Below are 25,459 nucleotides of genomic sequence, written 5' to 3'. Positions count from 1 at the left end.
CTGCAGTATATATTGTCTATAATCAAGTGTTATTTATCTCAGAAATGGATTATTGTATTCGTTTTAGTGATTTAATTTTGAAATGGATGTGTTTCGATTTGGTAGTCCTTGAATAGATAACTCATAAATTCGTTATAAACTATTTAACTATGTATAGTACTTATATATCTTATACCTACCCACTTTTAATAATATTTAATCTAGCGATCTTTATAATTTTGTTTTAACTCGTCAATAATAATAGAAAAATAACTATTTGTCATTCTACCGAATCCATTAGTTAAATATTATTTTACACTGCAATTATAATATTCTTTAGTAGGATCTACGTGAGCAATATGTTGACAACTTTTTATTATTATTATAATTTTACCTAACCGTTGATTAAAAAAATATATACGTAAATACATTAATTGTATATAGATATAATAATAAACATTACTCACCTATAATATATTATACTCAACACTAGACAACCAATTAAGTACCAAACTTATAAACACATTAAAATCACTTAATACTTCAAATATAAAAAGTTAAATAATTAAACAGTTTACTCATTTTAATTATATCTTGTTCATAAGTTGGTAGATATTAATATACTATTACTTTATAGTTTATTTTAATACCTATAAATATTAGAATAATATAATATCATTAATTTGTATGAAATAGGTATATAAGTAGCCCCATGTAGGTACAATTATCTGTCCAGCTAGAGAACACACCAACTCTGAGCATCCCTCCGCGTCACCTTACTATCGAAACCTGTTCCGTTAAGACAGGGTTACGCAGACGATTTTCGTAGGGCCTAGAATAATAAACATATTTGTCAATATTATAAACAGTTCTGACTAATGGTCTTGTGTTAAAACTATGAACAATGTAGTTTGTAATAACTAATAACTATAATAACTAATTATAGAAAGTAGTTAGTGTAAAATTGTAGAAATAACTCAAACAATAAATAATAAACAATGGAAAAATCAATAAATGTAAGAAAACGTTATACTGGAGTAAAAATACAAATATTTTAATAATAGATAAAAATGCACATAATACATCTAATACACGTAATTCACCAAAAAAATGTGTACATAACTATTACAATATAAAGAAGATTTTATGATTTCATGTAAATATTAATAATTTATATTTTCACGATATAATTCTGACAAATATAATACATTTTTCAAAATATTAACGTTGGACTTTGATGGTTATATATTAGAGAAGAAATATAAAGTTTAAAACTAAATCAAAGATAGGTAATATTTCTTTTACCTAGTACCTATTAGATTCTGACCGGAGCGAGGAAGCTAGTGGTTATACAATAGTGTTTATTTATTTATTTTTATATCCTGTATACAAAATTTCTACCAGAAGGAGTGCTTTAATTTCAACATATAGTACCTTATCTTTTAGCAAATTGAATCAAGATTGTACTTTAGAGAGGTCGTTTTTCGATTTTCTCAATAGTTATTTAATGCCACGGCAAAAACTACTGACAAATTACGAAAAACCGCTTAAGTTGGGATTTTAATTTCTAACGCTTTGTTTATCACCGTAGCTACGAATAAAAAATTATAATATTATAATATTCATTTAACTTAAAGTCTATAATAAATAATAAAAATTTAAAAAATCCGTCTTCGCTCAGAATTGTTTTTCTTATACAATGATATTACCTATATCATTGAATTCAAGTTTAATACAATCCATTATACATTGACTCACTTGTAACCTACTGTACAGCAGAGCGACATCTACTTACCCGCTTTTTATATATTTTGAATTTGTAATGTAGAATGTGGATCGGTTGTATATCGGGTTAAAGAAGAGTATATACTTCAGGATCAGGATGTACCTATAATATATATATATATTATAATAATAATAATAAACTATATTATATAGCTGATGATTTGTAAACTAGATGGCAAATTCAAGAACGAAATATATAGTTTACTTTTATTGTGAATTTTTTTGATTCATATTAATTATTCAAATTTGAGTAGGTACGTGAAAAAAGGGATTGAATCCGCTGTAGCGTTTAGATTACAATAATATATAATCTGATCGAAATATTTTTGAGTCGACACATGCAAGGTCGTTTAACTGCTGGTGGCATTATTGTCGTTGATATGTACAGGGCAAATGAATTCACTGTTGTCTGTGACTGTTTTTTTTTCGTTTTTGATTTTTCGACCACGTATTGTCATATTATAGAGCGATAACTATAAATCATAATCGTTGGTGTAATATAGAAGTATTGCCAGTAAGTATACCTATAGGTTTTCGGCTGCGTTGGCGATCGGTGGTGGTGGTCGTCGTATTCGACCGCACTGGACACGCGTTAATAATGTCATTGACTCTTTTAAGAAAAAAATCAGTCCATTCAGACAGTGTAAGTATGTATATTATAATCTCGTATTGGTTTATGTTATACAATTTATAACGTCATATAGATGAAGACTGAAGAGTAAACGATCCGAGTATACGATATATACACCAGGATAATTTATTTTTGGTATAACGTGCGCATTAATATACTCGCGGTGTATTATACTAGGTACCTTTATGATATATAATATGAAATTATATAGTGCGGGCTTATAATATAATGTATTAATATTTGGACAAACGACTTCTCTTTGTACCGTGATTATCGTGTGTAATCTTTTAACATTGATTTGCCCTTGGTGCTTTAAAACGGTGTTAAAAACGTATTTTTCCGCCGTATGTATATATTATAATAATAATAGTAATAATGTGTACATTATTATAATATTATATTTTTACTCTGCTCTTCTTTATCTCGTTGACCCGAACGCCATTGCCTCCGCCGATTCCTAAAAAACAAATCGTGGCCTACGCAGGTAGATAGAGGTGCGCGCACACGCACGCATACGCGCATATGTATATATATATTTATATATATCATATTTACGGATTTTCTTAACGGTCTCCTATCGATTGTACGCCGTTAATAGTATTAATAATTGGCCTTTTCTCCCTTTGCCAGCCAATGATAAAGACCATGCGTATCGATCATTGCGATATCGAAATCTAAAACGCGCACAAACGCCGTTTGTTCGCGCACATCAGTCAGCGCAAACACAGGTCGTATCATTCGTTCGCATTTTGGAGCAACTACTGGATATTATTATTACTGTACACACACACGCAGACGCATAGTGTTATTATAATACACTATTATAATATTATACATAGATACATCTACACTGCATAGTTTGTCGTCGTTTGTTCATTTCGGCTGACAATACGTATACAAGTAAGTACCTAACCTACCTGCTCCTAACGCACGATTATTATTTAATTTTTTTTTTTTTTCGACGACATAATATAATATATTGGACGCTTATGTTCCATTTATACTCTCGTTTTTAAATTTAATTTTCAGGCCAGGTATATGATGAATTGTTTTTCTAATATGTATTTATTTTCCAAAAGTTGTAAACATTACATTTGAAAATATAAGTTACAATTTAAGTTTTATAGAAATAATAATTCAATATATTTTTTTATAATAGTATATAAGCAAGTACTACCTATAAGTAGACCTACAAATTAATAGATTACCTAGTATAATATTATACATAGATAATGCGGTTGATTATTTAATCCTGCAAAAGGATGGATCCTCGATGGAAATACGCATCTTCCTATTTCCTAATAAGAGTTAGTTCATACTTCATAACATAATTAGTGGCACACATAGGGATAAGAAAAGGAGAGATATTAAGACGAGAATAAAAGGATGGGATTTTGAAATTGAGACACTTTAAAAGGTTAGGGAGTTGATATCACCTTTTTGATTAGTAGTCGTACATTCACTTCTGATCTTTTATATTATTAGTAACGCGTTTATAAATCATTATAGAGTTGAATTAATTTTTTGAGAATCTGCAGCCATTACAGTTTTTACGACAATTTGAAATTGCTACATGATATGTATGTATTACGTTATAGTAGATATTACCCAACTCGTCTATCGTTTGCTCAGATATTTTTTATTTTCTAACTTTTATTTTAGTGGTTCCGCGGTGGTTTAGCTGTATTTTAATATTATTCGAATTTTACTCAATACAATTTTGCAGGTTGGAAATGGCAAATATTTTTTTTTAGTTTGCCCTTTTTGCGGAACAGCATATTTTCATAAAAAAGTCTACATAGAAAATGAATAATAATTTATGGTTCCGTCGATCTTGACCGTATTTTATTCGCCACTAACTGTTTGACGTATTAAGTTCATTTTTAATAAAATTATCGACAATGTGCATAATTATTTATGTATTTATTGCAGAGTTGAATATAAAATCTACAATCTGAGTTTTACTACCAACTAGAACCTAATTCGTTCACATTTTGCCATTTCGGGGTTTTATAAAAATAATTGTAAAACAAATACTTAACAAATATAACATAATAAATTATTATATATAAGTACTGTCATTTCGTCTAAATACCGTGACGCGTTATAATATAATAGTGTTTAAACATTGAACAATAGTTAATATATTTTATTAATGATTAATGATTATGATCACATAATATCGATATTTTTTCTAAATATATCTTCTTATAACTAATTGTTTTCAGTTTTGTATTTGAATTGCGTGTATCTATCCTACTATTTATGCATTAAGCCGAAATTTGGCCACGACGAAACTAATATTCATATAAAATTGTATTTCTCGACTTCTGTACCTATTATAGGTACAGTTAACTTTAGCCTTATCTGTTGATATGAATAAAAAATTAATATTATATACGATTCACTATAATATTATATTATAATACTATACCTAACTAACAAATAATAATTGATATAAAAAGTTATCGGACAAACTGCAATGGTCTAATAACCAAAAACGATATATATATATATATATATAATATATTATCGAATGCTGATTAGGAACTATAATGTTTCCGTTTTATCATTCCGACGCCCTTGTGTAATTAAAACGGACAGACCGCGAGTGAAAACTTATCTTATGAGTTTAGGTATTCAATGTCGTGTTGTAAAATGCGTGTACGTAGTTAAATGATCACCGACCGAATGAAATAATTGTTTTCTGTCTGCCACTTGAAAATTTAAAAATATCAGTTTTTAAAACAAATATAACTTTTTTCTTCTTAATGATATCAAACAAATAAAAACGCTACGACACAGAAAATTATCTTCTATATTGTGTACAAATTTGGTGTCTGCACTAGGATTAACCACTGAGTGGTTCTTACCCGCGCAAAACGGTTTTTACTATTAAATTTACGGACATATCACGTCCTCTTAATCCAACCCGCCTATATATAAACTAGAAAGTGAGTTGAATTTATCCCAAATGTTGTGTGTGTGTGTGTGTGTGTAATATTTTATACTCATTACTATTCGCGTCTAGTGCGATCGGGCTACATCTATTTTTATTGTTCGTGGTTCGTCAGATTATTACCCATACAACTATATGAGCAATATTACATACCTATCTACTACTGCAGTATACTATACATATTTATTATTTACATTATTTGTTTACATATAAATTTATTTACAACAATATGTCATATATTATATACTTAACTCTCCTCTCCTATACAATACTGTCGATAAAAGCGTACGGATAGTAGGTATACTATGTGGTGTATATCTAGGCGCTGTTTGTTAAAAATTCCTTCCGGTTTACTTAAGCGTCGCAGTCAGTCCTTTATATCGACAAGACGTGTATTGATTTTTTTAACGGTGTTCGATAATCATCACTATATAACTCAACAATACTTTCTCCCCGAAATGGTTTTTATTAAATTCTACTTGCCCTTTGTACGCATCATTATTGTCGGATATCATTTTCTTTTAATTTGTCGATTTTTTTACTTTATATTTAGTTAATTAGTAGGGGATAAGGATCTACTATTGACATTTGACACATTATTGTAACTCATCCGACATTATTTTAAGGTGAAAGTAAAATGTATTGTTAATAAAATCAGACCATAAAAATATGATTCTATCAATTTCACGAATTAATATAGGGAATTAAATTATTGTATAATATTAAAGTTAATATATATTGAGAAATAATACTGATTATCAGATTGTTATACATGTATGTGTATTGTATACATTGTATACTGTATAAGTATATAGTTTAAAACTTTAAATAATAGCAATCCGCTGTTACGATGTATAAAATAAATTAACTATTATAATAATTGTTAGGTACTACGTCATGATTTATAGTAATACAATACAACTAAGAAAACAACCAATATACAATTATTTGATTTTAAATTATTATATTATTGCACATTAGCACCTATAGTTTTTCACTAAAATTATAGAACGCCAGGCATGGATTTGGCGTCCTGTAGAATGCACATAATACCGAGTTGCACATTTTAAATTTATAATTTCATAAAATTTTAGATGAGTACCTAACATGCATTGTGTGATTATAAATAAGAAAATTAAGTATATTTCTATCATAAAATATAAGCATAAATTAAATCATTTTTTTAATAGTGAAAAATTAAGTTCAATAATTACTGACCAGTGATCACTATAATTATTTATTCTTTAAAATAGCAGAGACGTATGTGGTACGTTACCTTAGTAAAACTTATCAACTAGAAAATAATAATCGCGTAAACTCAACATTTTTATGATTTGATTTTTGACATCTATTTATGTAATTTAATTATTATATTATTTACCTACATATCACATATATTAGTGTATGTAAAATGTAATGAAACAGTTTGCTCTCAAACATGTAGAATACGAATACATATTAATTATCAAATATTGTATCTGTTAAATCCATTGTCCAAAATGTTACAATGAAATGGGGACAACGGATGACCTAACTGCTTACTGTGCAAACCGGTGTAGATTATATTCCTGTATTATTTATCTATTTTACGTTATTGCGACGTTAGAAAATTGTAGCGATGGTTTCAATAATTGTATATGAATAATTCGCAGTGATTTTATTTCATTTTTGTGTACACGTGAATATTAATCGTGATAAAGGAATACTTACATAATATGGTTACTCTTCATCCGTGAACTATTATAGGTAGACACGCGGACATGTTTCGTTGAACATAAATATACAACTTAAATGTTTATATCTAATTAATTTGATAACGATTTCAGCGAATTAGGTTCATAAATAAAAATTAAGTATTCATATAATTAACATACTGCCTAATAAATTATAGTAGGCATCATTTTTTACTCTTGTATACACTACAAAATATTATAGGCCATATGGCCCATATTATATTTGAATAATATATCAAGTTCGCAAAACTTGTTTTAAATTTGAGACGGAATGTAAACACGTTTTGAATAAATCTTGTGTTTCCTATAATTGTAGTTTGTTTATACTATTAATTTATATTATGCAGTACAAAATTAAAAAATAATTTTAATAAAACTGACTTGATTGATAAAATTTGTTTAAATTTCAAATTACCTATAATAATATTATATTTTATTATATTGACACGTATAGATTCTAAGAGATTTAATACTTTTTTAAGTTCCTAGCGATTTACTCATATATTCTACATTATAATAGGATCTCGCAATCTTGGTATGAAAATGTAAACTAAATAATGCATAGTAGACAGTAAAGTTATCGGGAATAGCTAAATTAATATTCAGCAATAATTCCTGATTAAAAAAATATTATTTATTTATTTCGTTATTTTGTTTTAAATAATAAAAAAAATCTTAAACTATTGTAAAGGATTAAAATATAATTTAGTATATTTTTAATATTATGTTGAGTTGTTTATCATTAAAACATTTAAGTATAATAGTAATATTTTAATAAAATTAGGTGTAATTAAAAATATTTTTACGTCATTTCATTTAATCGACTTTATCGTTGATGATATATAAAGCCTCAATGGCGTCAGCAGTTTTGTTGACAATTTTGCAAATATCGAACTCGATCGAGATTAAAATGAAGCATTGGTGATAGCCGATAGAATATAGATTATAGACTAGAGGGTCCCTATACGGTGTTTCTAACTATTATTATTACTTATTATAATTTTATTTTATCTGCATTTTATCCAAAATGAATTAGTTAATAGTCATCTTAACATTGTTTTTTTATGTTGAACAAATAAATTATCTTCATTTCAATTTTTTTTTAAATTTATTATTTTGGAAAAATACTTCAAGTGTACCTTAAATAGGTACACTCATATACCTTCCGTGATTATAATTATTTGATATAATATTAAATAACATTATATTAGGTATACCTATTGAATGATATATTTTAAACAATGGGTATTCGAGTATTGCAGACAGCATTAAACACATATTTTTTTTTAAATTAATATAGGTGCATAATATGTTGAAATAAAAATGTTTACATGAAATATTAAAGAAGTTGAATCCGTGAACTGCAATAACTAGTAAATAGTAATGCATTAGTTTCCTATGTAAAATGTATTAATCTCTAGTATAAGAAAAAAAATAATGTCACTCAAGAGTTCCCAAAAGTCGAGTTCCTTACCAGTAAATAATTAAATATACTAATTATTATTTTATATATATCATACTTATTGATAACAACGAGCATTAAATTGTCTTTTTATCTCTTATTTTTATTTAGGATAATAAACTATTAGATGTTAATACGTAATTACGTGCAATCTTAAATGATAAATAATATAATATTTAAACCGTAATTGCGATTCGTGTAATTATGACCAATAAAGATCTCACATAATGTAACGGAATAAAATTTACTGGAGCTGATAAAAAAATCCAAATGTAAAATTGTTTCCTATTATACAGTAATCAAAAGTTAAAGGAATTTTTATATAAGATAACTCCTCTCCTTTGTTGGTTTAAGGATATATGATCAAACATCCATATTGCGTATTATCGCACGGTCTTGTTGAATTCCATTATTCTGGGGGTGGTCGGACAGGGTTGGGGGAACGGTGGCGGTACAGTGCAGTGGTCGCAGTTTGGGTTTTTGAAATCACTCTCGAAAATCGTCGTGTTTCGGGCGATGACGAATGCAGAAATGTTTAGCGCGAATCGAAAAAAAAAACGAAACGAAGTACGAAAACATAAACACAAAATCTGACCCAGTGCTGCGTCGCACTACGCGATTGTTATTAATTGTTGCGCTCGCCTCCGCCGCCGGCAGATATCGCCTTGTCGTTATATTGACCTTGTGGCGAGACTGCAGCGATCCGTTGGCTGCGGCGCAGCGCTATTCGCGGCGGTCGAGGATACCAAAGAGCCGATGACGCACCGCGTGTGCGTCTCGGCGACTCGATCGTGCGCGTGCGCGCATGCGATCCCTCAACCAATCGGAATGCCCGTTCTGGTATCACGCCACCGACTATCCTCGGGTCACGCCACTTCCACGGTTCCATTATAGTTCCACCTCCCCGGCCCCCGCGGACGCTAACGATACGCGGTAGAAACGGTTTTTTCTTCACTTTTTCTACCAATTTTTTTCATCTCCTCTTTTCGTTTCACGACCGCGTTGTTATATGCCGTGGTAAAGAATACTATAGCTAAAGCGACTGTACTGCCGTGGTCTGCATCACTGTCGTGTCTGGCGTCCGTCCGAATAATATCGCCAAACCATATTTTGAAGAGTAAACAAACACTATTATAACAATATTATCGTTAAACCTCATGCGTTGATACTTCAATTATTCGCGTGTTCGAATCCAAAGCAAATATAATACGGTCGTGTCGGCGTCTTACAATAATCGTAGTATAAAATATCAGTCGTGTAACGTCGGTTACGATACGATTAATAATCGCAGGTAATTAATACCGTACGATATCCACATCCGGCGAATCGAATACGTCGCGAGTTTCGTGTACTTAAAGTATCCTCCTGAGAAGTAGTGGTTCGAAGCTACGCGCCGCCACCGTGTCGGGTTAACACACTCCACTCGACTCGCCGATCAACAATATTGTATACCTAGTACAACCGAAATGGGTAAGCAGTAACTAATTACAATCGTAAAGATAATACCAGTAATAATCGTAATTCATAATTATTCATAATATTATAGGTGGTAACTATGATAATAATATTGTATTTTGTGTGCCACTCGAGAGATTACACGCCGCTGCGTTATCTTTTCGGCAGAGCATTCGAGTGCGATAACAGTCTTGGCCGCCGGGTTACCCAGACAATTGCTAAGGGCCGACTGTAAAAATATAGTTTATCCTACGTTGCTTGTCTCTTTGGTCTTCTGAAATTCATTTATTGATTTTTTTTTTTAGATCTCGACAATATTATGTACTATAACTGTTGTACGTCTGTGTACCACTCAATGATGTGCTTAGCTCGATCTCGCGATTTACGATTCTGGGTAGTACCTATAGCCCATGGGTTTATATTAAATTTTATTCAATCCACGTAAATCAAGTCGTATTATTTTCGGCGGACTGCGATTGTCAATTTTGTAACTGTTGGCGTAATTATCACGTCGTTATTGCGCTGCGATTGAATATTGTAATCTCCTAGTAATTATTATTTATGTCCATTGATCGATTCTCTCGTATAGCCGGTACGCGCAACTGGCAAGTTATTAATAATTATCATAAATTTCGTTTTATTACCTCTAACGTTAATTCGATGGTCAAACGCTGACCGATCCCGGTTATCGCGTAGGTATTCACGTGCTGCGGCGGCAGATCATCTCTCAGTCTAGTCGCGGAATTTTCGTTTAATAAATTCCTCAAAACGCGACTGAAACGAATAACTCAGCCGATTAGAACCTACTCGTTTATTCTACCTCTGATATTACCAGTCCAGTCGGACGGATTGGAGGACTATTCCGCATTCGCATCGCGTAATAAATGCGTAAACTATAGCGTAATCAAACCACCGTTTAACGCACGCTGTAACATTCAACACGTGACACTGATAGATCGAATTTGTATTTATATATTTTTTAAATACAACGTATTACCGTGGTTCTGTTACCGCATTTTAACGTTTATATTATTTAAAATAATTTCTCACCATCATTCGCCGTACATTATATTATGGCGAATAACGCAAAATCGTAGTGTGTAGTTCGCACAATAATACTATTACCTACAGATCTTACTTTCCCACCTTCTGATTATTATAACACGAAAAGATAAGATTGTACTATTCGTATCAGACGTATTAAAACGTACTAACCAAACGGTGATAGGTACACCGGTACCGGACGGGCCACGATATTATTATTACTGTACTTAACATACTTATATAATAATACTTAACTATTATTATTATATTCCTAATGGTTTTTTTTTAAACACTGTTTCCGTAATTAAATTTACATTTTTATTAATTATTTTTATTCATATTAAACGACATCGTTAAAATCTGAATTTTGCACGATCATTTATAATTTTTTATAATTTGCGACACCTTTCTTGGTTTTTCTCGATAACAATAATAATTCGTACCTACTAGACACTAAAAAACGTCGAATAATAAAATTTTGTTGACACGTATCAAAATGTTTATTCTTTTTAAATCATACCAGATGTTTGACAAATTGAACAACGCAGTACCTACCTACCTACTTAAAAAAAATTTTCTTTATTGACGTTTACGTACGTAAATTGTTGAATTTTCTAACACCTGGCGTGATTATGTAATTATGTAGATACTTAGGTACTATTATATAGTTATTTGTAAACCTATATATATAATCTTATTATTTTTAATTTTATGAAAACTAGTTTTACTTGTTAATTTGGAAAAAGTTGCGTTCACGGCCTACATTGAATGCCTAGTGTGATTTTCTTACGACCTTTTTCAAGGTTGTGGATATTATAAACATCGTAACAAATACATACTTAATCTCGGAAAATCTGTGCACTTAACATTGAAACTTTTAGTAGATTTTAATAAATTATTATTGTTGAACAATAACCTGATCTAGGTATCTAGTTTGACCTTATATTATTAGCTACTATAGAAAAAATAGCTGATGTCGTTTATTCACATGATCAATATTTTGCAACTGAAATGTACTTATAATAGGTATAATCTTACAGTATTATTTTTGTTGTATATCGTATTATGTAGTGAACGTGAAATATGAATAATTAATATGGGAGATACATGGATAGGTACATAAAATAAATTGTACACTACAAATATTCGCCAGAAACACAATTTAAGTATATTATACCAACATAAAATTATACATTATTAGTGGTAATAATATAGTAATCGTGTTTTAAAATATTTAATATGATTCCATTTTCATTAGGTTACTATAAAATATAGTGTTCCTGACACTTCCTGTAGTAAATGTTGGTACCTTCTACTCTAAACTCCTAGATGTTTGTTTCTAATGACAAGCTGATAGATTTTACAAATTACAATGTTTTCAATTTTTGTTTACATAAAACACTGTAGTTAATGCTTTTATAGGTTTTGTAAACAATTGAACAAATCCTGAATTTAAAATAAATTTTTTAGTCGCCTAGTGACCACCTACCCGACAATAAATAAGTAAAGGATTGATTTTTTTATCAACTGCTATGTAAATGAAATTTGGTCTTGTTAATACAGTAATATTATTGTCTATGAATATAAAAAGTAAAACATTGTGTCACAAAGTATCTGAGTCTACTGAATTTTTTTTGTTCCACTTACCTATATTTGTTGTAAACAATAACGGAATATGATACTTTTATTGTGATTAAGTAATTAATGATTATATTATTATATAAGAACTAAATGTGAAACATTTGCTACATACTTATCTTCAAATATATTATAATGAGATACTATATAGTTAATATTAATAGTCATATCCTCGGTTGTCTTATTATTTAGGGTGAGTTCTATACTTCTATCTAATATAAAACCAAGTATTTTGTTATTATATTATTTTGCATGAACGTGTTTTTATTAAGATGAGCAAGATCCAGTTTTATTTCATTGTCATTATATAATAATATTTTATTCATTAATAATTATTGACAATTTTATTTTATTCTATTATTACCAATAAATTGTTTAAAAATTATTTCAGTAGCTGAAGGCACAATGCCAGCAAGATTCCCACAGGATAACCAACAACAAACCAGCAATGGTGCTGTGAATGGTAACTCTCCATACTCTGGAAATGATGAGATAGTCATCAGTGGTATTTCCGGACGTCTTCCAGAATCAAATTCAATCGCAGAGTTCAGGGAGAATCTGTTTGCTGGCATTGATTTGGTTACAGACGATGATCGCCGTTGGCCATCTGGTAAGTAAAATAGTACATAATTTTTGTTATATATCTACATTCTTTATATTACTTTTAAAATAACATATATTTATGCTTTTAAAATAATTTATTCCAGGTATCCATGGCCTCCCATCAAGAACTGGTAAACTCAAGGAATTGCAATATTTTGATTCCAATTTCTTTGGAGTGCATGCTAAACAGGCTGATGTTATGGACCCACAACTGAGATTACTTTTGGAATCTACTTACGAATGTATTGTGGATGCTGGTAATATAATTGTTCTTTTTTATTCAATATGTACTTGTACCCATTTAAATATAAACCACATAAGTTATTAAATATAATATTAATTTGCTTAAATAGGCGTGAACCCAGATGATGTCCGTGGAACTAAAATCGGAGTTTACATTGGTGCATCCAACAGTGAAACTGACGATTATTTGAGTAAAATACCAGAACGTGTCAATGGTTATGGATTGACTGGATGTTGCCGGGCTATGTTTGCCAACAGAATCTCATATACATTTGATTTTAATGGACCTAGTTTTGCCATAGACACAGCATGTTCCAGCAGTTTAGTTGCAATGTCACAAGCAGTGCAAGCTATTGAAAACGGGCAGTGTGATGCAGCTATTGTAGGAGGCTCCAACTTATTGCTGAAACCTACAACTTCATTGCAGTTTCATAGATTGAGCATGTTATCGCCACAAGGAATGTGCAAAGCATTTGATGTCACAGGTAAATCAATTGATATTTATGGTAAGGAAAGACATTTTTTTACAATCATGCATTTCAATTTTTACTTTAGGAAATGGATATGTGAGGAGTGAGGCTGTTGTTGCAGTATTCTTGCAAAAGGCTAGTGTAGCAAAACGTAGTTATGCCACCATTGTGGGAGCACTTACTAACACTGATGGATTTAAAGACCAAGGAATTACATTCCCAAGTGGTGCTATGCAAAACAAACTTATCCAAGAAGTTTATGCTAAATGTGGTGTTAGTCCAGCTGAGGTGTCATATGTGGAAGCTCATGGAACAGGAACCAAAGTATGGCAATTTGTTTTTAAGATATATAAATAACACTTTAAAACTAATAATGTTTTTGCATTTAGGTTGGTGATCCACAAGAAGTTAATTCTATTGCCGAATTTTTTACTAAAGATCGTACTACACCTCTGTTAATTGGTTCTGTTAAATCAAACATGGGTCATTCTGAACCTGCTTCTGGTCTCTGTTCATTAGCTAAGATTGTAATTGCCTTAGAATCTGGAAAGATTCCCGGAAATCTTCACTTTGCCAACCCAAACCCTGACATTCCAGCTTTATTAGATGGAAGATTACAAGTAATTTTATATTATATTAGTTATTTAATAAAAAATGAATTACTTCTTATATGACTTAAATTTACAGGTTGTGAACAAAAACTGGGACTACAGTGGAGGCTATGTAGCGCTTAACTCTTTTGGTTTTGGTGGTGCTAATGCTCATGTTTTATTGAAGTCTAATCCTAAACCAAAGACTGCTCCAATTCTTAATAATGTACCACGTTTGATTGCCGTATCTGGAAGAACAGATGATGCAGTGAACAACATGTTAAAAAAAGTAAATTCCTTTATAGACTTCAATTTATAATTTAAATTATTAATTGTATGTTATTTTGTTAGATTGCTGATACACCATTAGATGATGGATTTAATGCTTTATTACATGATATCCATGCTAACAATATTAATGGACATGGTTATAGAGGATACACAGTCCTTGGAAAATCAATCTCTGAAGTGACAGTACGTTATTTTCATTTCAAATGTTAGATTATTCAAAAAACTTAAGTTATTTCCATTGTATATATTATTATAATTGTATAAATGCATTTTCAGGAAGTTAAGCCTACTAAAAGACCAGTTTGGTTTGTTTTCTCTGGAATGGGAAGTCAATGGGCTGGTATGGTTGAAGGACTCCTTCAATTGGAACCATTTTCCAGGGCAATTAACAGAGCTGCATCTGTACTTCAAGTTGAAGGGCTAGATTTGCTAAGCATTCTTAATTCAAAAGACGAAACAACATTTGACAATGTCCTCAACTCATTTGTATCTATAACATCCATGCAGGTTAGTATTAGAATTAAAAACAAATATTACGATAAATAATTTTGTTGTGTATTAAAGGTTGCTTTAGTCGATTTATTGAAATCAATTGGAATTGAACCAGATGGTGTCGTTGGTCACTCGGTTGGTGAACTTGGTTGTGCATACGCTGATGGTACATTTAATGCTGATCAAGCAATTTTAGCTGCATTCTGGAGAGGTCGTAGCATTTTGGAATCTAAATTGCCTCAAGGATCTATGGCTGCTGTCGGTAAGTTAAATTTAAATATGTTTATTAATTATTATGGTTTAGGTTTATTTTTAATTTTATACTATGATTTTACATAAAATAATATAAAAAAATAATTTTTAGGTTTATCATGGGAAGATACTAAAAAACGATTGCCTGCTGACTTGGTCGCTGCTTGTCATAATAGTGAAGATAGTGTAACAGTGTCTGGCCCACCATCAAGTCTTACTGCTTTTGTCAAAACTTTACAAGCCGAAGGAATTTTCGCTAAAGAAGTCAAGAGTTCTGGATATGCTTTCCATTCCAAATACATTGCTGATGCTGCACCTAAGCTCCGCAACAGCTTAGAAAGAGTAAGTATTTGTTTTCATAATTTTTAATCTGTGTAAATAATATGTATATTATATTTTATCCTGCTACTAATTATTTGAAAAATTAAAAAATTAATATTTTTTTTTATAATAGATTTTACCGAATCCAAAACCTCGTACCTCCCGATGGATCAGTTCTTCCATTCCTGAAGCTTTATGGAACACTCCACTTGCTCAAATGAGTTCAACTGCTTACCATGTAAACAACTTATTGGCTCCAGTCTTATTCCATGTAAGATAATTGAATACATTTTTTTTTCTATGTAGTACATCTTTTACTGAATTTTTATATTTTAATTTTATTTAGGAAGCTCTTGCTCATGTGCCAAAAGACGCTGTTGTCATTGAAATTGCACCACATGCATTACTTCAAGCCATTCTTAAAAGGGCACTAGGACCTGAGTGCTCTTGCATTGGTCTTACTAAACGTTCAACAAACCCCGAGGGAAACATTTCTGTTTTGTTATCAGCCATTGGAAAGTAAGTTTTAATTATATATATAGATTAATGAAATCAAAGATATAATGCTTATAATTTTTATGATTTTAGACTGTACAATGCTGGAGTTCAACCTAAAATTAAAAACTTATACCCAGCCGTCTCATATCCAGTAGCAAAAGGAACACCCATGATTCAGTCTTTAATCGAATGGGATCATTCTGTTGAATGGTTTATTTCCGATTTTGTTCAAAAGGTAAATTAAAAGTGTTTTACTTGTTTATAAAAAATTAAAAATTTTTTTATATTAATCATTAGTAGTTAAATTTTTACTTTTGAAATAATGAATCATAGGAAGCTGGATCCGGAGAATCTGTTATTAAAGTTGATTTAAGTACAGAAGAAGACCAATATTTGTCTGGACATGCCATTGATGGTAGAGTATTATTCCCTGCTACTGGATATTTGGTAAGATAAAAAAAATTTTTAAATATCTTGTATTACTTTGAATGAACGATTGTAATTTTTACAGACACTTGTATGGAGAACTTTTGCTAAACTTCAAGATAAGAACATCGAAGAATTTCCAGTTGTTATTGAAAATGTACAATTTTTACGTGCAACTATAATGCCTAAAGATGGTAATTATTATTAGTTAATATTATATAATATACAATAAGATAATATATTTATAATGAAAGCTTGAAGTACAAATTAACAAATACTTATGTAAAGTACATATGATATAAATTATGTTTGGTTAGGCTTTATAAATTATATCTTGATCAATTTACAATTCTTTTCGTTATTTCACAGGAAACGTAAACTTCCTTATCAACATTTTTGAAGGAACTGGCAATTTTGAGATTTGTGAAGGTGGCTCAGTTGCTGTTACTGGTCGTATCTACGTTCCTGATGATATTGAAACAGAACAATTAGAATTACCTGAACCATATGTTGACGAAAATAATTTATCTCTTAAATCTGCAGACATCTACAAAGATTTGGGATTGAGAGGATATGATTACAAAGGAGTGTTCCGTGGAGTTAACGAAGCTGATAACAAAGGTTATTAGTAAATATTTATTTCATCTCAGTTAATAATTGTAATGTAAATACTAAATAATAATATAATAATCCTTTATGATTTTAAAATTTAGGCATCAGTGGAAAATTAGATTGGATTGGAAACTGGATCACCTACATTGATACAATGTTGCAGTTCTCTATTTTGGGTTTGAAAACTAAAGAGTTGTATTTGCCAACAAGAATGCAAAGAGTTATTATTGACCCAGCAAAACATTTGGAATTCATTGAAACTTTACCAGAAAATAGCCGTAAGTGTTTTTAACTTAAAATGTGTATTTTCTGTTGTACATTGTTCATAACATTAAGTATTTTATCCTTTTTTTAGCCGTTCCGGTATATATGTACAGAGATATTGATGTCATCAAATCTGGTGGTATTGAATTGCGTGGCATGAAAGCAAGTTTGGCTCCAAGAAGACAACAATCACAGGCTTCCCCTAAATTGGAAAAGTACACATTTGTACCATTCAATGCTGATAAGGTAATTTTATCAATTCCAAATTATCAGCACTGCCTCTTTTTTTTTTTTGTAAGGTTTCGATGTTTAATATTAATAAACTGTATATACAACTTCTCAACCTCATCTATATTTAAAATTTAAAATATTTATAATATAATAAATATTCTTGAATGGTTTATTTACAGGCTTCGCCCGTGACAGACCTCTCAAGTGTTTTCGCTGCTTACCTCCAGATTGCCTTGGAAAATAGTGCTGGTGCAATGAAAGTAAAAGTTGTTGAATATGGAGCAGACAAACCATTTGAAGGAATTTATATGCCTAATGTTGTCAACATTCTGGAATCTGAACCCTTAATATCTGTAAGAATTGAAGCATAATATTTTGTGCATAAAAAGTGCTCAAGTAACAATTCATTTATTTTTTAAGTTGGATGCAACCTTAGCTACTACTCAAATTCAAGCCTTGGCTCCATTTTTGGGACCAATGGAAGTGAAAATGACTGGAAAATCATTAGAAAATGGTCCTATTGAATCTAACGCTCATGTAGCAATTGCTTTTGATGTGTTACAATCACAAAACAAATTGAACAACTTGGCAGAGACAGTTAAAGATGGTGGTTTTGTCCTTCTTTCCGAATCCAGTAATGTGTCTCAAAGCCTCATTGAAAATAGTAATCTTGTTTTTATCAGCAAGTTATCTGCTGAAGATAGAACCTTCTACTTGTTGAGAAAGGTAAAGTGGCTATTAAATTAGTTATTCATTAATTCTATGTGATTAAATCATGTGCATAATTATATTAACCTAACTATTCTTAACTGTTTCTATTTGTTATTCAGCCCAATGAAGAACTACCAGTTAGTGTAGTTATCCAAGTGTCCGAAAAATCTTATGAGTGGGTTGAGACATTAAAATCAGCTCTAAAAACTGCAGAAGCTGACCCAAGCAAGAAAATAGTGTTGTTCGCTCAAGGAGAAGAAACTAACGGAATTATCGGTTTGGTGAATTGTGTCAAACAAGAACCTGGTGGTAATAGTGTCAGATCCGTTTTCATTCAAGACCCAGCTGCACCGAAGTTCTCTTTGAGCGCTCCCCTGTTTGCCGCACAACTGAAAAAAGATTTACTGAGCAATGTTTTGAAGCCTAATGGAGTGTGGGGTTCAATGAGACATTTGAAATTAGAAAACCAACAAGATAAGCCCTCGTTACAAGTGGAGCATGCTTATATTAATGCTTTAACAAGAGGAGATTTGAGTAGTTTGAAATGGATTGAAGGACCCTTGACTTATTACAAGTGAGTATTTATTGTTTAAGACAAAAGTTTCTTGATTTACAAACATATATAATTTTAGACCTGAATACAACCCAAATACTGAATTGTGTACTGTTTACTATGCACCACTCAACTTCCGTGATATCATGTTAGCATCTGGAAAACTTCCTCCTGATGCATTGCCTGGTGATTTGGCAGGACAAGTATGTTATATTATTTATTAATAGGATGTCAGTACTCAGTGCACTGTAAGTTTTCTATCACTAGCCAACGCACCACATAGACAAAATGCATTCATAGAAAAATGTTTTTTTTTTATGCTTTTGAGTATCTTAGTAAAATCATTATTATTTTTTAAAATTTTTTAAGTTTATCATAAATAATAAATAATTATAAAATATAAAACCATAAATGTTAAATCCCTAAAAAAACGTATCCTCTAAAAATTTTTTAATAGGTGATTTTAGACTCGTAAGGTGAAAAAACGATTTTACATGAACTCATTTAATCTATGTTGCATGTGTAGGTTTGAGAAATTGCATTGACATCCTCTTAACACTTTATATTTATATACAACATTCAGATGTTTTTATACTATATTATTTATTTCAGGACTGCATTCTTGGACTTGAATTCTCTGGTCGTAACTCTAAAGGTATAAGGGTGATGGGTATGCTTGCTGCTAGAGGATTGGCTACAAGTGTTCTCGCTGATCCTGGGTTCTTGTGGGAAGTACCTAGCAAATGGACATTGGAAGAAGCATCGACTATACCCGTTGTTTATGGAACTGTAAGCCACTGAATTTCTATTTGCAATAAATAAGTATAATGTATAAACATTTTCATTTTTTTTTCTAGGCGTACTATGCACTCTGTGTTAGAGGACGAATGAAGCCAGGTAACTCATTGTTAGTTCACGCTGGTACTGGAGGTGTAGGTCAAGCTGCTATTGCTATTGCTCTGCATATGGGTGTTACCGTTTACACTACTGTTGGTAGCAAACAAAAGAGAGAATTCTTGAAAAAGACTTTCCCTAAGGTATAATTATCATCCTACTCCAAAATATTTGTCTTTATTATTTATAATTTTTTTTAGTTAACTGACAAAAATATTGCCAACTCCCGTGACACGAGTTTTGAACAACATGTATTAAGAGAGACAAAAGGCCGTGGTGTAGATCTTGTCCTGAACTCATTGTCAGATGATAAACTCCAAGCATCTGTCCGTTGTTTAGCCAAAGATGGCCGATTCCTTGAAATTGGTAAACTTGATTTGTCCAACAACAGTCCACTAGGAATGTCTGTTTTCTTAAAAAATACTACATTCCACGGAATTCTATTGGACTCTTTGTTTGATGCCAAATCCGAAAGCGAAGACAAGAAAGAAGTTGTTAGGTTGCTAAACGAAGGTATAAAGAATGGCGCAGTAAATCCCCTACCAGCCACGGTATTCACTGAATCTCAAGTTGAACAAGCATTCAGATATATTGGCTCTGGTAAACATATTGGAAAAGTAGTACTGAAAATCAGAGACGAAGAATCCACAGCAGTTGTTAAGCCTGCAACTAAACTAGTAACTTCGATTCCACGGTCTTACATGAACCCAGACAAAACATATGTGCTTGTCGGAGGTCTTGGAGGATTTGGGTTGGAATTAGCTAATTGGTTGATTGTCAGAGGAGCCAAAAACCTTGTTCTGACTGCTAGAAGTGGAATTACCACTGGTTATCAAGCTGCATGTGTTAGCAATTGGAAAGAATCTGGTGTTAATGTATTGATCTCTAAGGCAGATTGTTCAACATTAAAAGGAGCTCAACAGTTGATTGATGACAGTAACAAATTGGGACCAGTTGGAGGTGTATTCAACTTGGCTGCTGTAAGTAATTTTAAAAAGTAATATAATATTAAAAACAATTTGTATGTGTAAATTTGCAAATAATTTGGATTTTTATTTATTATGATAATTTATGATTGTTAATTAATTATTTTAAGGTATTGAGAGATGCATTCTTAGAAAATCAAACACCACAAGATTTTGAAATCGTAAGTAAACCTAAAGTAATTGGTACTAAAAACTTAGACACAGTTACCAGGAAGTCTTGCCCCGAACTCGATCACTTTGTTGTGTTCTCATCTGTATCTTGTGGACGTGGTAATGCTGGACAAACCAACTACGGATTTGCCAATTCTGTCATGGAAAGAATTTGTGAAGCTAGACAAGAAGCTGGTCTCCCAGGGGTATGTTGATATCAATATTATTAAATTAATAATATAATATGTTATGGGGGACTAAGGCACATTGTCGTCTGTTTGAATCTGGTCACGGGCGGCACTTCTCTCCGGGTAGATATCTGTCTGGAGAGAGGCCGTCATCTCCCGACCGGGCATGGCAGAAACCTACGGGTGCCCAATGGAAATTCTGCCAAACCCAAAAAACCAACAGTACCCTCCCCCACCGTTTAAACAACTACCCAATGGCCTAAATTGCCGCAGGTTGATCACAAAAAAAAATTTTAAAATATGTTACCTATTAAAACTAATTACATTTTATATTAATAATTCACTTATTGTTACTAGTTGGCTATTCAATGGGGAGCTATTGGAGATGTTGGTCTTATCATGGAAACAATGGGAGGAAATGAAACAGTTGTTGGTGGTACGTTGCCACAGCGTATGGCTTCATGTTTGAGTGCTTTTGATGTATTTTTGCAACATCCACAACCTGTATTGGCTTCTATGGTATTGGCTGAAAAAAGGAAGGGTGGTTCTGGTGGTGCCGGACAAGTGAGCCTAATTGAGGCTGTTGCCAATATTCTTGGTATCAAAGACACCAAAAATATCAACGCCTCAGCAACTCTAGCTGATCTGGGTATGGACTCCTTGATGGGTGCTGAAATTAAACAAACACTTGAAAGAAACTACGATTTGGTGTTGAGTGTTGGAGAAATCAGAACTTTAACTGTTAAGAGATTAAAAGAATTGCAAAGTGATGGTAGTGAAGTTCCTGTGGATACACCTAATGGCGTGACTGCTGGAAACGATCAGGTTTGTGCCATTATCGATTGTTTTATAATAATTTATATTAAATTCAAAATGTTCTGTTTTTAGGTTGAATTCAGTCAAAGTTTAGTTCCTCAAGAAACTGTTGTCAGTATGAAGAAGGAAGAAATTAGCAAGCCTAATGTGTTTATGTTTAGTGCAATTGAAGGGTTTGTGTCAGCACTAGAAGAAGTAGCATCAAAATTACCTTATAATATTTATGGACTTCAATGTACCGAAGATGCTCCAACTGATTCAATGGCGTCTATGGCAAAATTCTTTGTAGCTGTAAGTTGTTGTAACTTCAGTGCTTGAAGGTAGAAACTGACGTGTTTCCTCATTTTTATAGAAAATTAAAGGAATTCAAAAGTCTGGACCATACAACCTTGTAGGATACTCGTTTGGTGCATCAGTTGCGTTTGAAACTGGTGTAGCACTAGAAGCTGCTGGTGACAAAGTTAGCCTTGTACTGTTGGATGGTTCTCCATCTTATGTTTTGACGCATCAAAATGCTTTTAAAAACCGTCATTCTGATAACAAAGTAGATGACAGGGATGCTTTTGCATACTTTGTACTACTCTTCAAGGAATTAGACTACCAAGTGGTAAATTGATATTTATTAAAATAATTGTATATCCTTATAGTATTTCTTATAAATTAATTGAGTTAATTGACTTAGTTTTGGTTTTTTCTAGTTTTTTAGTACATCTTTCATAGTCAATTGTTTTAAATTATTTCTAAACTGAGAATTTTATTTTAAATTAGGTCTTTGACCAAATTGCCACTAAAACGACAAAAGAAGAACAACTAGAAGAAGCAGTGAATATCTTATCTGATTTACCCTTAAATAAAGATGAACTGAAAACTGCAGCTAAACTGTTCCATGGAAAACTGTTTGTTTCATTCTACTACAAACCTGAACAGAAATTCAATGGAAGCGTCACCTTGGTTACTGCCAAAGACAATTTTGTATCCCTTGGACCTGACTATGGACTCAAACCTGTATGTATTATTATTACAATTTACCAATACAAATATTTACTTATAACAAAACTATATTTTTTTTAATTTTACAGCTTTGCAAGGGTTCTTTAAACATTCATTCTGTTTCGGGAGATCACAGACAAATAGTGAAAGGTGAATCGGCCAACTCTGTGGCACAGATAATCTCTTCATCATTTTTGTCTAAGTAATGTGGATATCTGACTAAAGCATTTAAGATAAACCGTTAGGCTAATCATTTCATAGGTATGGAAGTAATTTAAATATTTTTTTATACATAAATTTAACAGAATTACATTTTTAAAACCCGCACAAATGATTTTTGTTGCGATCATCATTAAACAAATGAGTGTAGAGTTTATTGTGTTGTTGTAAATGTTTGAAATATTGTTGTTTTTTTTTTCGACTTTTGTTAGTGCTTGTATCAAAAAAAAAAGTTTTGTTTTCAGACTTAAGGTTAAGGCTAAAAAAACATGCCTATGACACCCATATAAATATATTTATACATATATATATTTATAAATATTTTTTTTGTTTTGTTCCAACACATTCCAAAAAGTGTGTTTATTAGTTAGGAAAAACCATATTGTCATAATATAAGTAATATAATTATTTTGAAATAATTGGACTGTTTATTTTATTGTTTTACCATACTTTACCTGGATATTTAAAATTTTATAAGAAATCGTAATGTATTTCAAACGGTAAAGTTTAATTATGTTATGTGTCAACAATTAAATATTATATATCGTAACTTGTGTATAAATTGTAATTGAAAAGTAAAATAACTAACAAACTTCTGAATTCCACTTTTTGTTAATTATTTGTAAATTGACTATTTTTATTTTCATATTGTGTATTATCATCACATTAATATTATGTTATTAGGTACATTTATGATTTATGGTTATAGTCTGTCACATGAAAATTGGTGGTTGTACACTCGCACCACACCCTGAGTCATGTTCGAAATAGATTTTATGTGACAGCGGGTATTAAATAATTTGCCGTGCTTTTTCAAATATATTGATGTTTTAACTTTTCTATATGAAAAAATATGAACAATCAAGTGTGTGGAATGCTACCGTAAAAGTAGTTAAGTAGGTAACTGCTTTGCTGTATACAGTAGGAGTTGAGTGTACATTATAATTGAGTAGGTCTCTATAATGGATATAGGATGTGTTAAATTTGAATTCAATGATAAATCATTGCATACGACAAATATGATTCTGAGCAGAGATGGTCTGTCAGCTCAATTTATTTTACTAAATACTATATTATATTACGGTTTAAATAGGCAATAGCTTAAAATGAATCAAAATATTATTGTATATAGTAATGTACGCAAACATTTCAAGTCTCCACGAATATATTTGAATTCCAACAAATTCTAAAAAGTTATCTTTTATTTAAATATTAAATTTCTTCAAATATCATCAAATTTTAAATGTATAAATAAGCAAATTTTTAAGTTGGGTTTATTTTATAGATTTTCAGATTTTAGTAATACTTGTGAAGAACCTTGCTTTAAATGTTTTTGCTTTAACTTTAAAAATTGAACTTTCTATACATTTTTAACTTTAAAATAATTTGAAACTCGGCATTATAAAAAGTACATTTTACTTGCATCATTATAATTTTAATGTTTTTACTCTAATTCAATAATTATACTTGGGAATGTACTTAGATAATAGTTCTTATAGTAAAATAAGACATTTAATATAGGTACCTAATTGTTTTTAAACAAGTAACAACATATTAACATAATGTATGTTAAGTTTAGTTTTAATTTGTATTAAGACATTAAGAACACATTTAGAATTCAAGAATACATATAAGTAGATAAGTTCAAATTTTTAAAATAAAATGTCCAGTAATAAATTAAAATATAATATTATAATACAAATATCTGTTAGGTTACAAGAACACAAGAGAATGGCAAGCACAGTTACTAGTCGCGTTTACACCTATGTGAAACTGACATTACAAAGTTGGCACAGTAAGTCTTGACTAAGACCATTCCAACAAACTCTTCTCGGACTTGTTGGAATTTATTGGAAGCTACGTTAAAAGTTTTCAATTTCAAAGTGTGCCAATAATATATTAATATATTACACATAATATTATGGTTATTTTTTATGTACTAGGTAACATGACAAAATAAACGCTAGTCGTGC

At 31.0% G+C, this 25,459-nt stretch overlaps 1 protein-coding gene across 1 annotated transcript; it reads left to right on the top strand.

Moving 5' to 3' along the window:
- The first annotated feature begins 9,475 nt into the window (after positions 1 to 9,475).
- On the top strand, positions 9,476 to 23,905 carry LOC132944307 (fatty acid synthase-like). The gene is made up of 32 exons (XM_061013587.1): positions 9,476 to 10,019; positions 13,078 to 13,296; positions 13,394 to 13,546; positions 13,643 to 14,017; positions 14,088 to 14,326; positions 14,392 to 14,622; positions 14,690 to 14,881; positions 14,944 to 15,066; positions 15,160 to 15,390; positions 15,448 to 15,637; positions 15,740 to 15,969; positions 16,082 to 16,219; positions 16,295 to 16,467; positions 16,537 to 16,681; positions 16,780 to 16,893; positions 16,958 to 17,066; positions 17,242 to 17,493; positions 17,586 to 17,762; positions 17,840 to 17,994; positions 18,159 to 18,332; positions 18,400 to 18,705; positions 18,810 to 19,264; positions 19,323 to 19,446; positions 19,856 to 20,032; positions 20,101 to 20,280; positions 20,338 to 21,117; positions 21,234 to 21,479; positions 21,819 to 22,286; positions 22,350 to 22,568; positions 22,630 to 22,884; positions 23,046 to 23,282; positions 23,357 to 23,905. The coding sequence occupies exons 1-32, from the start codon at positions 10,016 to 10,018 to the stop codon at positions 23,471 to 23,473; spliced, it is 7,188 nt and encodes a 2,395-aa protein (XP_060869570.1). The 5' UTR covers positions 9,476 to 10,015; the 3' UTR covers positions 23,474 to 23,905.
- The last annotated feature ends 1,554 nt before the right edge of the window (positions 23,906 to 25,459 follow it).

This window comes from Metopolophium dirhodum, chromosome 5 (genome assembly GCF_019925205.1).
Source record: "Metopolophium dirhodum isolate CAU chromosome 5, ASM1992520v1, whole genome shotgun sequence".
NCBI lineage: Eukaryota > Metazoa > Arthropoda > Insecta > Hemiptera > Aphididae > Metopolophium > Metopolophium dirhodum.
The sequence above is the reverse complement of the archived record's forward strand: the minus strand, read 5'-3'. Positions and strand labels throughout refer to the sequence as shown.